The following is a 17,102-nucleotide window of genomic DNA, read 5'->3' on the forward strand; positions in this document are numbered from 1 at the left end:
AAATACAACTGTTAATATAGTGTTCCTTGTGTAATTAGCAGTAACTTTCCCATTCACTTGCTTTTAAAATTATCTACATAAATATGTTTAAAATGTAATAGAAAAAATGGCCACTAGGTGGCTCTGATTTGTTCTCTGCCACAATTAATACAAAGGTTGGTCTCCACCTGTCCTGGCAAGAGACCAAACTCAGGAAGTGCTTCTCTGCACTGAGCTTGATTGACAGCTGCACAGAAAGTGAAAGCTCCACAGATTCTCGCAGAAAGCTGCACAGACTGAAACCTGCAGGAGAGCCTCACTGATAGCAACACAGACTGAAACATGCACAGAGCCTAAGGTCTTCTATTCATCACAGCATTGCAACCATGTGAGGGCGGAAGTGGTCCCCCAGCAGGCTTCAGTGAGGTCATGCCTGCTGGGAAACGTCCACTTTCTCCTGCTGGGAAATTGCACTATGTGAGCAAGAAGAATGGTAAGACACAGCTTTTTAAAGCTCTGAATTTTTTTTAGGGGTGGGAGGGGTGTTAGGAGTAGTTAGGGAACATAGCCTGAGTTAGTTTAGAACAGTTTATTTGTTGACAGGTACTCTTTAAGGCGTACCTGCCAGATCCCACAACAAAAAAAAAATATATGTTTTACTCAGTACCTAATCCTGACCATGTACATCTAATTTTATGCCTCTATCACCTTTATTTATTATAAAAATACCTCTTTTCATTATCTCACAGTGTTAGAAATCCTCTCAGGGGAAGGGAGGGAGTGTCCCTCCCTCCTTGTGGTGGTGGGAGGTGATTGGTGTGTCTGCTCATAAATGCTTGTCCATGATTCATCTCTTGTCCATGACTCATGGACAAGCCTGATGCTGCTGCAGGACTAGTTAGTGTCCAAGTAAGTGTGATTTTCCGAAGCCATTTTCTTTATCAAATATTGAAAACTTTACAAACAACCATATTACAAAAGGTCTTTAATTTTAATCAGTAACAACATATAAAAAGTTTTTGGATCTGACAGTGGCCATTTAAATCAAGGTTACAGAGAGGGGAGCGGTGCATAGCATCAATTCTATCTGCCTCATAGAGGCCATCAACACTGGGACTCTGCTTTAGTAAATGTTGCACAGCACCAATACACCTGCCTTTCCAGCCTATCCAACACGGGAGGACATTATCTATTCAGACGGAGTCACAAACATATGTATCACATAAGAAACTGTTTTAATTACCGGACAAGCCATATTTTCATGTGAATAAGAACAGTGTCTATATTCAAACACTATTCAAGTAAAAGTGATAGTGAATTACCTGTGACCATCCAGGACTATATTTTCATTTACAGGTTGCAACATATTATTTTAGAGCAACTGGATGCAATTGTTAACTTTGCTAGAGACTTTTCATTTGAGTATTGTTTTTTTCCAACAAATGAGGACAAGGTTTATGTAGAACTTGAATATGAAATGGGTGACATAAGAATATTGTAATACGAAGATGGCTGTTATGTTTATTGTATTATAATTATTTCCATTAGTTTTAGTCCTTGTGTATGTGATTCGTTTAGGCACAGTCATTTACGGTATTATATTTTTATATATTGTCAGTATCAGCCTGTGTGGGTCACAAGGGCCCTGTGACTTACCAGATATTTTCTAATTTTATTAAATTATTGTTTATTTATGATTTGTAATGTTTGTCCATATCCATTTTTTGACCTGGAGCTCCAGAATATTTATTATTGCATTTATTATTATTTATACACCTAGGGTTTACATAACAGAATGACTAGGTCGGTCTCTTGGGTGTCCATTAGAGTAAGCCTCCTGCAATTTAAACATTGCATAAGACGTGACATTGTTATAGCACCAATAACAAAGGCCATATTTTAGCTTAAAATACTTGTAGATTCGGTCTCTGTATATGGATAATAATCATCTGGTGCAGATAGGGTTGGGGAAGAAGAAACTAAAATTGGTGGACAGAATGATTATTTGTTTTTTATTTTTTGTGAAATGTACATCATGCATGACAGGAAAGTGTTAATGTCTGTTCCTTGCTGTCCCCATATGCACATAACTGATAACAGTGATCTAATGAGAACAGCATATTAGATCACTTTTACCAATGATCTGTACAGCGATGATACGAGGACTGTGCTCAGGCATTTTTTTTTTAGTGGCAGGGAACTTATTTTTTTCATTTACCTGTCACAGTACAGGATTGGGCTGTCATTGTGCCAGCCCAAGCCTGCCAACAGCTCTGCGTGCAAGCTGTCAAATCTAACTGTGTTACTTAATGGGCTGCAGGCACATGGAGCAGCTCTGCAATCGTTTATGAAGGTGGATTGGTCGTCATAGGGTTAAAGTCAATCTTTCTGCACTAAATCTCTGCTGACAGGTATTGTTGCCAGGACACACAGGTTACCTTTCTATTTTCATTCTGTGCTGTCAGACTCTATAGAAACATATTTATTGTAGTCTGCTAAGTGTCAAGGAGGCGTTCCTCAGGCTGAAGAACTCGCTACATGTGCATTTGAATCTGACTGCACGGTGCAGGCAGGACATTTTGACAGAGCTCCGCCACGGAGGTGAGGTCCTGTCCCTGAATCAAGCCATTCCAGCAGGGGCAATATAGGGCCTTGGGAATCCCTCCTTGACACTTGGTAGCCTACAAAAAAGAAGTTTTTCTACAGTTTTACATTATGAAACAAAAATAGGTAACTTATGTGTCCTGGTAATACTACCTCCTTAAAGGGTACTCCGGTGGAAAACAATTATTTTTAAATAAACTGGTGCCAGAAAGTTAAACAGATTTGTAAATTACTTTTATTAAAAAATCCTAATCCTTCCAGTTCTTATTAGCTGCTGTATACTACAGCGGAAGTTGTATAGTTCTTTTCTGTATGACCACAGTGCTCTCTGCTGACACCTCTGTCCATGTCAGGAACTGTCCAGAGCAGGAACAAATCCCCATAGCAAACCTCTCCTGCTCTGGACAGTTCCTAACACAGACAGAGGTGTCAGCAGAGAGCACTGTGGTCAAACAGAAAAGAACTACACAACTTCCTCTGTAGTATACAACAGCTGATAAGTACTGGAATGATTCAGCTGTTTCAATAGAAGTCATTTACACATCTGTTCAACTTTCTGGCACCAGTTGATTAGAAAAAAAAATGTTTTTCACCGGAGTACCCCTTAAAGACAGTAGTTAGGAACAAGTTTTAGTGCTGGCATTATGGTCAGCTCTTCAGTTTACCGCTTCAGGATACAAAGAGACAGTTTCTTTAAAGGGGTTATGCCGGATTAGAAAAACAGAGTTCATTGTTTCAAAAAATAGCACCACACCTCTCCTCAGGTTGTTTGTGGTATTACAGCTCAGTTTTATTGAATTGAAAAGAGCCTAGTTGTACTACTACAAGGTGTGGCACTGTTTTAGGAAAACCTTTTCTCTGCTTTTGTATTCCTGGATAAACTCTTCAAGAACAAGCATATCTGGTGTGTGAGCTAAAAATCTATATGTATACACATGTAGAAAGCATATGTTTTTACCCTTACACTACACATTCTTGCATTACAGGTAGTTGCTGAAGAGGCCTGGGAGAACCATATAAAAAGAAATGACTCCATTATTGTTGATATATTTCATGGTTTATTTAAATCCACCTTAGTTTGTCCTGAATGTGCTAAAATTTCTGTGACTTTTGATCCTTTTTGTTACCTAACACTTCCACTACCAATGAAAAAAGAACGCACGCTGGAAGTATATCTTGTTAGAATGGATCCCCTTGCCAAACCAATGCAGGTAAGATATAGGACCATACACATTAGACCTTTACCATAGCAGCTAATTTTTACTATAAAAGCTGGCATTTGGCTGGTAATATTATATGTATAATCTTTTATGATGCCTAACACCCAGTAGAGGAAAACACAAAAATTACAGCAGCATACTAGAAGCAGTAAAATATAAGTATAATATGAATATTTTTAAATTGCAATAGCGCTTATTGCTTATAGTGTGCTGCTGTCATTTTTGTGTTTGAATCTGTATTTCAGCAATAGCCATGTGCACCTACATATTTATCATAGTTCCTTTTGAATATGCTGACCTAATTTTAGTTTTTTGGAACACCTAGTAGATGTCTTCCTAAAATACTTTTAGTTTTTTTTTACTTTAGCCTGAGCATATTTACTACAAGAAAAAAGAAAAAACCTTGGGAGATAAAGAAACTCTTGACCAGTGTTTCTCAAGCATGGTCCTCAAGTACCGCCAACAGGTCATGTTTTCAGGATGGTCCTTAGTCTTCCACAGGTGATCAGGCACCACCACAATTATATCACCTGTGAAAGACTAAGAAAATCCTGAAAACATGACCCTTTGGGGGTACTTGAGGACCGCTCTTGGAAAAACACTGCTGTAGACAAAACAGATGCATTACAGAGTCTTTGTTGGGGGTGCAAAGACTGTCTTTCTTTGATGTTTTTTTATGTTCTTGTGTCATGCTCTGCCCACTCAGGGCCAAGTTATATTACTGTGTATACGTTTTGTCTGTTCTTTTAGGGTGTTATTTACAAATAATATATTCTACATTTTTTTTTTTTTATTTATAAAGTTTTTGTTCCAATATATTTGTAATTGTCTTCTTATAGTACAAAGTAGTTGTTCCAAAGATTGGAAACATTATGGACCTTTGCACAGCCCTTTCTTCACTATCTGATATTCCACCAGAGAAGGTATGCATTATAAAGATGTATTTCCCGTTTTGCTCTTTATATTCTAATAATAAAACTGGCAATGTCTTTTTTTATTTTATTTTCAGATGGTGGTCACAGATATTTACAATCATAGATTTCATAGGATATTTGCTATGGATGAAAACTTGAGTAGCATTATGGAGCGTGATGATATTTATGTGTAAGTTTCTGAGTATGCTCTATCTAGCACTGGACTAAGGGCCAAGTGTAAAATATAACAGTACACAAGAAAGCAGGGTAATGAAGCGGAGAGCACCATGTTATATGCTACTAACGATGGAAGGATACATAAGCTGAGGTGGCTAGGAATCCTGTGAGATACTTGACACCTGCGGGGTGCGTGCAATAAAGCTGTTGTAACAACGTAGTAAACACAACTCACATACTCACGTATAGACACCGTAGTCGCGGTGAGTGAATGCTATTGTTCTTTGTGTTTACTACGTAAAATATAACGGCATTGAATTACTAAAAGATTATTTACTTACAGCAAAATTAAACATACTTTTAATAGAAATGGTAAAATAGAGACATATCAAAAGTTGTTGATCGCATCGGGTCTCACTCCTGAGACCCACCGCGCTCATTAATTATTAGCCGGTGAAGCAGGCGGCAATGCACTCCACTCTTCATCCGGCCGAAAGATCCGTACGTTTCTCTGCTCACAACTTGCTGATTTACATGTCAAACGTTGTTTTATATGGCTGAAACACTTTCATGTTTTTTTTCAAAATTTTGAGGTCTTAAGGAAGAAGAATAGTAGAATTCTAGCTCCAGAATTAAAATTCTTCATAAAATGCCTCACTGTAAAGGGCTGACACGCATATTCTTTGTAGCAAGATAATGTTACCACGAGAAAATTACAATGGAATAGATACATGTTTGCAATTCTTAATAAAATCTGTTAGAGACTATAATCCATAAAAGATTTTTGTTGGAATGGATGGATACTACATATGGAATCATAAAGATGAATATTTGAAAACTGGCATGATGCGCCATCAAATGTGAATATACAAAAATATGTTGAGCACCCTCATAGCCCTTTTACACAATATATCCACATAAGTAAGGCTATTAGATATAGGGCTATTGAATATGAGTAGAATATGCCTCCACGTATATGTGGCATATATTGCTATGATAAAGTGTGGGTACACATATATTTCAGTATTGTGTGAATGATGGTGAGCATATAACAACAAAAATACTGCTATTAATGTTTAGAATACTATTCCTGTACATACTGGATCTAAACACACAAACCCACCTAAAAATATTTGTATATTTATCTGAATTAATCTCATAACAGATTCTTAGAATACTGTACCATATTACTGCAATAGACATGATAAAACACCAAATGTGTCAATGTGTCATGTGATTTTAACAAACAGCACATCATTTCTATAAATTGCTTAGTAAACAATGGTCCATGATAATGTGACATACAATGTCACAAAGAAATATAAAGGAGACTGCACTCACCAATCAGTGATCTTTACTTTAATCCAGTAGGCACATTACAGTACGTGCACAGCAGGCATCATAAGCAAGAGGCAGAAGTGGTAACGGGACAGTACTGTTGCACAAGATAAGCGTGCTTCCACTAGCAGACACCGACATGGTGGTAAGGGGAAACGGTACTGTCCCGTTACCACCTCTGCCTCTTGGTTATGATGCCTGCTACGCACGTACTGTAATATGCCTACTGGGTTAAAGTAAAGATCACTGAATGGTGAGTGCAGTCTCCTTTATATTTCTTCGTGACATTGTGAAATTTCACCACAGTCTTCAAGGTCAGCCTAGTTGTTGTATGATCAGTGTATTGCTGTGAACCTAACCCTTCTGAGCTGTGCAGGTGCCGGGTCATTCATACTTCTACGAACTGTTTATAATGTGATGTACATTTAGCTTTATTGTCCCCATGGAGCTATCCTAGCTATGGGAGAAAGGTACAAAATCTAAAAGGAAATGGACATACATCAGACAATATTCCAAGTTGCTTGGATTACAGTGTGTGTAATGGCATTTTGGTTCACCAGTGTTGTACTACAGCCCACATGTTGATGTTACTTGGTTCTGAATATTTACACACTGCACACCACAGAAGGTTGCAACGGAAAAAACAACTCCTCCTTTTGCCCACTGTTCTGAGGTAAGGAAGAGACTGGGTGATAGAATAGAACCTAAACATTTACCCTTCCTAGCTACACATAGAGAGCCAATGTCCCCTATGCCAACATACTGAGTATTTCTGCATAATCTGTGTGATCGGATGATACTTCTTACTGAACACTATAAATCACTCTTCACTGTGATTGGTTGTATAGCAATTCCTCATGTGACTATGCTACCATCAATTCTTTGTGCTCTATAACGCACCCTATCCAAGTATTCATTTTCATTCAAGTCTATCCCTGGAGTCCCTAATGTTTTTGCACACTGTCATCCACCTAGGAATAAACTCTTCTGGTCCTAATAATCTCCCCAACTGGAATTACTTTTATAGTATTGGTGCAATGGCTGCTCTGAGCGTAAAGGACTGTTACCAGCCACCTTCTTATAGTAAAAGGCTTGTTCCCTCTTAATATGACATTTTATTAAGTAGGAGGGGGTAGACAGTCCCTTCCACCCCCACCCCTTTAAAGGAGTAAGAGAAGCAGTAGGTATGACATGTCTGGGAGGGGGAGTGGGAGGCATGGTGTGCTTCTCATGCAATGGGTCACGTGGTGACACCATGTGATGTAAGGAAAATGTGCAAGGCTTCTACAAATGCTGAAGTTCTTCCACACCCACCACATTCCTGGCCATCTTTATATGCAGGCTGTATTCCAACACTGATAAGCCAAAAATGACAATCTATATACTGTAATCCATTCGTCAACTTGGAATATTGTGTGATGTATGTTTATTTCCTTTTAGATTTTATACTCTCTCAGGTAGCTATGATGGCTTCATGCGAACAATACAGCTGAATGCAGGTCTCACCAACAAGCTCCCACACAGGTATCATGGGCCATTGTGTTTACTGTGCAATTAATAAGGATTATGTTATTTTGTTTGTTAAAATCACATGACATACATATGGGTGGTATATTATGTCTATAGCGGTAATATGTTTTGTGGTTTTTTTGAGGTTTTTTTCTTACGGTGTTCACCGTGCGGGATAATTTACATCATAGTTTTATAGTACACATCATTACGGACGTGTCAATACCTAGCTTGTATATGATTTGTGTTTTTGATCTTTTTTGGTGATAATAAAGGGCTTTTATTGGGAAAGGGGCATTTTTTTTTACACTTCATACTTTTATTGAAGAACTTTTTATTTTATTTTTTTACAGGTTATACTATGCTGCAATACATTTGTACTGCAGCACAGTATAACCTGATGAGCTGCAGACACTACAGCTGTAGCAGGCAGACAGGAGGTCATGATCTGACCTCCTGCTGCCATAGCAACCAACAGCGCCCCGCAATTGTATCGCGGCGCCGCCATTGGAGAACAGGGGGAGAGCGCTCCCCCTGTCAACATCATAGATTCCGTGATCAGGATTGATCATGCATCTATGGGGTTAATGCTGCCGGGACCAGCGCGATCACGGCTCCAGCAGCTGCGGCGAGACTCCCGCTGTGATTGACAGCTGTGTCCCAGTCTGCGGCAGTGCCGGAGTTGGCAATAATGTATGCATACGTTGCAAACTGCTCCAGGTCTCTTATTGGAAGGGTGCCTTTTCCCAACAGCAATTTTAATATCTCTCCACAGGTGTTCAATGGGATTTAGATCTGGACTCATTGCTGGCCACTTCAGAACTCTCCAGCACTTTGTTGCCATCCATTTCTGGGTGCTTTTTGACGTATGTTTGGGGTCATTGTCCTGCTGGAAGACCAAAGATCTCGAATGCAAACCCAGCTTTCTTACACTGGGCTGTACAGTGCGACCCAAAATCCGTTGGTAATCCTCATTTCATGATGCCTTGCACACATTCAAGGCCCCCAGTGCCAGAGGCAGCAAAACAACCCAAAAAACATAATTGAACCTCCCCCATATTTCCCTGTAGGTACTGTGTTCTTTTCTTTGTAGGCCTCATTAAATTTTTGGTAAACAGTAAAATGATGTGCTTTACCAAAAACCCTATCTTGGTCTCATCTGTCCACAAGATGTTTTCCCAGAAGGATATTGGTTTACTCAAGTTCATTTTGGCAAAATGTAGTCTTGCTTTTTTTTTATTTTTATTTTTTTTATTTGTTTTATTGAAGAGTAAGTAAAATCAGCCAACAGGCAAAAGTTAACAGAGATCAGGACAGAAAACAAGAAATCATTGCACATGAGGTTCAGTGCAATTGAACAAAATGTAAACGACAAGATTATCCACCAAGGAAAGTAATAATTCAAGCAGAACACCATAACACGAAAGAAAAAAAAAAAAAAAAAAAAGATTAATAGAAACAGTAGTAAACCATAGAAGTCTGTGGATACGTAACAATGGCACTACCATGGAGTACGGCCAGTAAGTGGGTGCGCGCCATCTCCATGTCTGCATAACTGATATACATATTAGGGCGTATCCCAAAGAACTGACACACACGGTCACGATGAGACTCACAGAGGCAGCAACACAAAGCATTCACACTCGGTCCCCCCCGGGATACAGTTATGGGGCCCCAGGGAGGGAACCAGAGTAGGAGCATTGGGTGGACAGGGAAGAGCACCATACACCTCACACAGAGAGGAACTTACCCGGACATTTCCTATTTTTATAAACCAAAAGGGAGAAAGGTATGATTGCATTAACCAAAGTCTTCCATTGGGACAAGGTGGGGGAGCTGGGGTCCATCCACTTGAGAGCAACAGCTTTCCTAGCCATAAAAAGGTGCGAACGTGGTGGGTCCATATCTCCTAATCCAAGATGCCAAAAAGGCAGATCAGGGGATTAGCAGATAGGGATGGTTGAACAAGGGAGGCGAGAAGTTGGAGAACCTCACGCCAGAATGACACAATGAAAGGGCAAGCGTAGTCTTGCTTTTTTATGTCTCTGTTTCAGCAGGGGGGTCCTCCTGGGTCTCCTGCCATAGCGTTTCATTTCATTTAAATGTTGACGGATAGTTTGCGCTGACACTGATGCTCCCTGAGCCTGCAGGACAGCTTGAATATCTTTGGAACTTGTTTCCTGCGTTGACACCTTTCATAAATTTTTCTCTTCCGTCCATGCCCAGGGAGATTAGCTACAGTGCCATGGGTTGCAAACTTCTTGATAATGTTGCGCACTGTGGAAAAAGGCAAATCTAGATCTCTGGAGATGGACTTGTAACCTTGAGATTGTTGATATTTTTCCATAATTTTGGTTCTCAAGTCCTCAGACAGTTCTCTTTCTGTTGTCCATGCTTAGTGTGGCACACAATGCAAAGACTAAGTGAACTTCTCTCCTTTTTATCTGCTTTCAGGTGTGATTTTTATATTGCCCACACCTGTTACTTTCCCCTGGTGAGTTTAAAGGAGCATCACATGCTTGAAACAATCTTATTTTTCCATAATTTTGAAAGGGTGCCAATAATTTTGTCCAGCCCATTTTTGGAGTTTGGTGTGACATTATGTCCAATTTGCTTTTTTTTCCTCCCTTTTTTTGTTTAGTTCCAATACACACAAAGGGAACAAACATGTGTATAGCAAAACATGTGTTACTGCAATCCTTTTCTGTGAGAAATACTTCATTTTCTAGAAAAATTTCAGAGGTGCCAGCATTTACGGCCATGACTGTAAATATGCAAATCTCTTTAGGTGAGTTTGTGTGTTTATGTACATTGAGTACATGTATAGGGGTAGGGATTAAAACATTATTCCTATCATATTTGTTTTGTTATATGCCCACCATTTTCTACAAGATACTGAAATATAACTGTACCCATACTTTATCATGGCAATATATGACATGGGTCATTCCTAATGTCTTAAGTGACTTTGTGGTATCTGAATTGCCATATTGGAGGCCTTTCTCATTGATAGATTTTAAATGAGTTGGGCACTATTACTAAAGTAGGTCTATGTAAAATGCACATAGCTTAATGTCACTTATTATAATATGCTTTCATTACCTTGCATTCCTCTATTTTTAGCTTTGTTTTTCCACACCTCCCATATCTCTAGATCTGTACCTGTGTGCTGTCTAGCCTCAGAAAACATGGTGCTGTAGATTGTCTTGTTAAAGGGGTTCTCCAGTGGAAAACAATTATTTTCAAATCAACTGATTCTAGAAAGTTAAAAAGATTTGTAAATTACTTCTGTTAGAAAATCTTAAAGGGGTATTCCGGGCAAAAACATCTTATAAGATGTCTGATCACAGGGGGATGTCTGATCTCCCTGCAGCACCTGCATTGTATGCAGGGCTGTGTCTCCAGTTTCGGAAACCTCCGGGTTTCCGAGACTGGGGACGTGATGTCACGCCACGCCCCCTCCATTCATGTCTATGGGAGGGGGCATGATGGCAGTGGGCCCCCCGCGATCAGACATCTTATCCCCTATCCTTTGGATAGGGGATAAGATGTTTTTGCCTGGAATACCCTTTTAATCCTTCCAGTACTTATCAGCTGCTGTATGCTCCACAGGAAGTTGAGTTGTTCCTTTCAGTCTAACCACACTGCTCTCTACTGACACCTCTGTCCATGTCAGGAACTGTCCAGAGCAGGAGAGGTTTGCTATGAGGATTTGCTTCTATTCTGGACAGTTCCTGACACAGACATAGGTGTCAGCAGAGAGCACTGTGGTCAGACTGAAAAGAACAACTCAACTTCCTTTGGAGCATACAGCAGCTGATGAGTACTGGAAGGACTATGATTTTTATATAGAAGTAATTTACAAATCTGTTTAACTTTCTGGAACCAGTTGATTTATAAAAAGAAAAACAGAGTACCCCTTTTAAAGGAGAACTCGTCTGAAACCATTTTTTTTTTTTCTATCCACTGAGCCTGGGCTGCAAAAAGTAAAACACACCTTAACTCCCCTTTCTCCACTGTAAAGAGTATGGATGGTCATTAAGGGGTTAAAATAAGCGTTTGTTAGTATTTTAACTTTTTTTTTTTTTATCTGCTCCCGTAACCAGTTTTATTTGTGAAATCATCTAAACTAAACTGAAATGAAAACTAGAATAATAACTAAAAAATCTAAACAACATAAACAAGGAAATCTGATCTCTGTTTTATTGCATATATATTTTAGATTTGAGACATCCATTAATAGGACAGAAGATACAGAGCAAGTTATAATTCCTATTTATTTGCGAGAAAAGTTTCGCCATACCAGTTACAGCCATCACCATGGATCAACGTTGTTTGGCCAACCTTTTCTTTTAACAGTGCCTAGAAACATCACTGAGGATAAGCTGTATAACTTGCTTTTAGCAAGAATGTGGTATGTATTCGAAAGCTGGAAAACCATCTTAATCCCTTCTTATTAGACTTATTTCAAACTCCTTGGTGTCTTATCTTCAAATATCCAACTATTGTGCTTTGTACATGACTTTACGTTGCTCTTGTACATGACTTTACTTTATCCTTTTCTTTTCTGCTACCTGTAGCCGATATGTAAAAATCACAAACGACAGTGAGGAAAATGATGGCCCTTTACACTGTAATAAAGAACATACTATAAATGGGAATGGCCCAAATGGTATCCATGAAGAGGGTTCCCCAAGTAAGTAATGTCAATTAAAGGCAAAGATTTCCGAATACTCACAATGACACAATTGGTCACATTTTATAAACAGACAAACTTCACTTGAAGTAGACTGGTGTAATTGATACATTAGTTATTATTTCCTTCACTTACTATTATTACTTTTCTAATATGATGTCAAGATGAATTCTCTATTGCATGCCAGTGGTGTTTACCATGTAACATTATTAGGCATTTATTGTTCTCAGAAAGTCAGGAGTTTTAAGGTCTGTGAGACCATTTCAGTGAGTGAGCCATTTATATATATAGGACTAAAGCTTAGACTTTAGACAATGGTTGTGATAAAATAGCATGTTTCTTTCGGGTGCGTTCACACATACTTAATCTTTAGCAGATTTCACACAGATTGTATCCTGCAGATTAATATAAATAACTAGTTGAAATCTGCGGCATAAAATCTGCAGTGTGAAATTTTCAGCGGATTAACCACACCAGGACCAAGGGCATACAGGTACGCCCTCGCATCCTGGGAACAAAAAATGGTACCGATAAAAACTACAGACCACGACACAAAACAATGAGCCCTCATATAGCCCCATATGCGGAAAAATAAGAGAGTTATAAGGGTCAGAAGATGACAATTTTAAACATCCTAATTTAGGTGCATGTAGTTATAATTTTTTTTAAAGTAGTCAAATAAAATAAAACCTACATAAATTGGGTATCCTTGTGACCGTATGGACCTACAGAATAAAGATAATGTGTAATTTTTACCGAAAATTGCACTGTGTAGAAACAGAAGCCCCCAAAATTTACAAAATGGCGTTTTTTTTTCAATTTGCAGTAGATTTTGTTATTAAATGATCGATGTAATTACAAAGTACAATTGGTTGTACCCTTATATGGGTCTTCAGGTGCAAAATTGAAAGTGTTATGATTTTTAGAAGGGGAGGAGGAAAAAATGAAAGTGCAAAAACGAAAATTGGCCTGGTCCTTAAAGGGGTATTCTGGTGGAAAACATTTATTTATTTTTTTTATCAACTGTTGCCAGAAAGTTAAACAGATTTGTAAATTACTTCTAGTAAAAAAATATTTACTCTTCCGGTACTTATTAGCAGCTGTATGCTACAGAAGAAATTATTTTCTTTTTAAATTTCTTTTTTGTTTTGTCCACAGTGCTCTCTGCTGACACCTGATGCCCATATCAGGAACTGTCCAGCAAACATATGCTGGTCTGTATCACCCATCATCAGGCACGGAGCAAACTTCGCTCCGTGCAGCAGATGACACAGGGTGCTGCATGAGAGATAACGGGGTTCCCAGCGGCGGGACCCCCGCAATCAGACGTATTATACCCTATCATTTGGATAGGGGATAAGATTTCTAGGGGCGGAGTACCCCTTTAAGTACCTGTGAACATACCTATGGAGGGGTATGGACAAAGCTAATGTTTGCCATCTGCCCTTTCTTTTTGTTTTCCTAAATAGCACAATTTTGGCACTCCAGTACAAACCTAACTGTGTAAGTAGTAAAAATACACTAAGACAGTCGGAACAATAACACCTACCCACACACGGAATGTAAGATAGTGTGCTGTATGTATGGAGCAATGTGTCCACGCTGATTGAATGAGATGGTGAACTTTACGACTCCTTTACAAAGCACATGTCTTAGTTTCTGGTCACTTTGTCTTTTTTTCCCCTCTGCATTATTCTGTTCTCTTGTTTTTCTTAAAAGGCTTCCATTTATATACCTATTTATTTTAACTGTTATCTTTGTGTTTAATTGCAAATAAATTTTAAATTGTCTTTGTGTGTATTGGAACTAAACCAAAAAAGGGAGGTAAAAAAGCAAAATGGTCATAATGTCACACCACACTCCAAAAATGGCACCCTTTCAAAATTGTGAATAAATAAGATTGGTTCAAGCATGTGATGCTCCTTTAAAGTCACCTGGGGCATGTAACAGGTGTGGGCAATATAAAAATCACACCTGAACGCAAATAAAAAGGAGAGAAGTTTACTTAGTCTTTAAATTGTGTGCCACACTAAGCATATACAACAGAAAGAGGAGAAGAGAACTGTCTGAGGACTGAAGAACCAAAATTGTGGAAAAATATCAACAATCTCAAGGTTACAAGTCCATCTCCAGAGATCTAGATGTGCCTTTGTCCACAGTGCGCATCATTATCAAGAAGTTTGCAGCCCATGGCACTGTAGCTAATCTCCCTGGGCTTGGATGAAAGAGAAAAATTGATGAAAGGTGTCAACGCAGGATAGTCCGGATGGTGGATAAGCAGCCCCAAACAAGTTCCAAAGATATTCAAGCTGTCCTGCAAGCTCAGGGAGAATCAGTGTCAGTGCGAACTATCCGTCGACATTTAAATGAAATGAAACGCTATGGCAGGAGACCGAGGAGGACCCTACTGCTGACACAGAGACATAAAAAAGCAAGACTACATTTTGCCAAAATGAACTTGAGTAAGCCAAAATCCTTCTGGGAAAACATCTTGTGGACAGATGAGACCAAGATATAGCTTTGTGGTGAAGCACATCATTCTACTGTTTACCAAAAATGTAATGAGGCCTTCAAAGAAAAGAACACAGTCCGTACAGTGAAATATGGTGGAGGTTCAATGATGTTTTGGGGTTGTTTTGCTGCCTCTGGCACTGGGTGCCTTGAATGTGTGCAAGGCATCATGAAATCTGAGGATTACAAACGGATTTTGGGTCGCAGCGCAGTGTCAGAAAGCTGGGTTTGCATCTGAGATCCTGGGTCTTCCAGAAGGACAGTGACCCCAAACATAAGTCAGAAAGCACCAGAAATGGATGGCAACAAAGTGCTGGAGAGTTCTGAAGTGGCCAGCAATGAGTCGAGATCTAAATCCCATTGAACACCTGTGGAAAGATCTTACAATTGCTGTTGGGAAAAGGCGCCCTTCCAATAAGAGAGACCTGAAGCAGTTTGCAAAGGAAGAGTGGTCCAACATTCCAGCAGAGAGGTATAAGAAGCTTATTGATGGTTATAGGAAGCAACTGATTTCAGTAATTTTTTCCAAAGGGTGTGCACCAAAATATTAAGTTAAGGGAGCCAATAATTTTGTCCAGGCCATTTTTGGAGTTTGGTGTGACATTATGTCCAATTAGCTTTTTTTCCTCCCTATCTTGGTTTAGTTCCAATACACACAAAGGGAATAAACATGTGTATAGCAAAACATGTGTTACTGCAATCCTTTTCTGTGAGAAATACTTCATTTTCTAGAAAAATTTCAAGGGTGCCAACATGTATGGCCATGACTGTATATGTGTGTGTGTGTTTAAGGTTTTTTCTTCTCTTATCACTAAAGAGTCAATCAATGAATATACTCTTAACTTAGGCCATCGAAATAATGCCCTTAGATAAACAAGCAAATACCTCTGCATCCACAGAGCAGCCCCCCAAACTTACACCCTGATCACGTGGTAAATCTAAGTGGAATGCTCAGTTGAGGAAGGCGTGCTTTCTATTGGTGCCCCCAGACAGTATTTGTGGGGTTGCTTAGGGAGATTAGGGAAACCATTTGATTTGTTTGGAACTTCTAAAGTTAAAAATATCTATTCTAGTAACAGATTTCATTATGCTATCTGTGTCGATCCATTTGGCACTAGTGTGTAGTTATTGTAATACTGGAATCAATAATCTGACGATCCTACATATCCAGTCGACTTGAGGGGCCATTTACACTGTACAGCCTTATAGCTTAAATGCATATGATAAATATATAGTAATGCATGACCACAACTATTTCATATAGTTTTTTGAAAAAAAAAAAAAATAAATAAAATCACACCTCAGAAATATTAATTCTGTTGGCCTAGGAGGCCATATTTTGCTAACCATTACTAACAGTATCTGGGGAACAAAAACCTTTTTCGCATGTGTTGCCTTTAAGTCATTTAATGGCTTTCCTATTTCTAGTAGTGTGTTTTGAACTTAATAATAGAATATTGAATACAATAGCTGTTACACTTTGGGGGGGGGGGGGGGGGGGGTTTCATGGAGAAATGTTCAAGCTTATCTTTTCAAATGAATGGGGGAGATTTATCAAAACCTGTCCAGAGGAAAAGTTGCTGAGTTGCCCATAGTAACCAATCAGATCGCTGCTTTCATTTTATTGATGCCTTGTTAACCTCTTAAGGACGAAGCCCATTTTGGCCTTAAGGACGCAGAAAATTTTATTTTTACGTTTTCATTTTTTCCTCCTCGCCTTCAAAAAATCATAACTCTTTTATATTTTCCTCCACAGACTAGTATGAGGGCTTGTTTTTTGCGCGACCAGTTGTCCGTTGTATTGCCATCACTCATTTTACCATAAAATGTATGGCGCAACCCAAAAAATACTATTTGTGTGGGGAAATTAAAAAGAAAACCGCAATTTTGCTAATTTTGGAAGGTTTCGTTTTCACGCCGTACAATTTATGGTAAAAATTACATGTGTTATTTATTCTTTGGGTCAATACGATTAAAATGATACCCATGATAACATACTTTTCTATTACTGTTGCGCTTAAAAAAAATCACAAACTTTTTAACCAAAGTAGTACGTTTAAGATCCCCCTATTTTGAAGACCTATAACTTTTTCATTTTTCCGTATAAGCGGCGGTATGAGGGCTCATTTTTTTGCGCCGTGGTCTGTACTTTTT

At 38.8% G+C, this 17,102-nt stretch overlaps 1 protein-coding gene across 4 annotated transcripts in view; it reads left to right on the forward strand.

Moving 5' to 3' along the window:
• The window catches only part of USP15 (ubiquitin specific peptidase 15), a 100,918-nt gene that overhangs the window by 66,378 nt on the left and 17,438 nt on the right, over positions 1-17,102 (forward strand). For all 4 annotated transcript variants that reach the window (XM_056574035.1, XM_056574036.1, XM_056574038.1 and 1 more), the window contains 5 exons: positions 3,570-3,794; positions 4,643-4,726; positions 4,813-4,907; positions 11,964-12,155; positions 12,322-12,437. In XM_056574035.1, the coding sequence (XP_056430010.1) occupies positions 3,570-3,794; positions 4,643-4,726; positions 4,813-4,907; positions 11,964-12,155; positions 12,322-12,437 (712 nt within the window). The remainder of the gene's footprint in view (positions 1-3,569; positions 3,795-4,642; positions 4,727-4,812; positions 4,908-11,963; positions 12,156-12,321; positions 12,438-17,102) is intronic.

This window comes from Hyla sarda, chromosome 4 (genome assembly GCF_029499605.1).
Source record: "Hyla sarda isolate aHylSar1 chromosome 4, aHylSar1.hap1, whole genome shotgun sequence".
Taxonomy (NCBI): Eukaryota; Metazoa; Chordata; class Amphibia; order Anura; family Hylidae; genus Hyla; species Hyla sarda.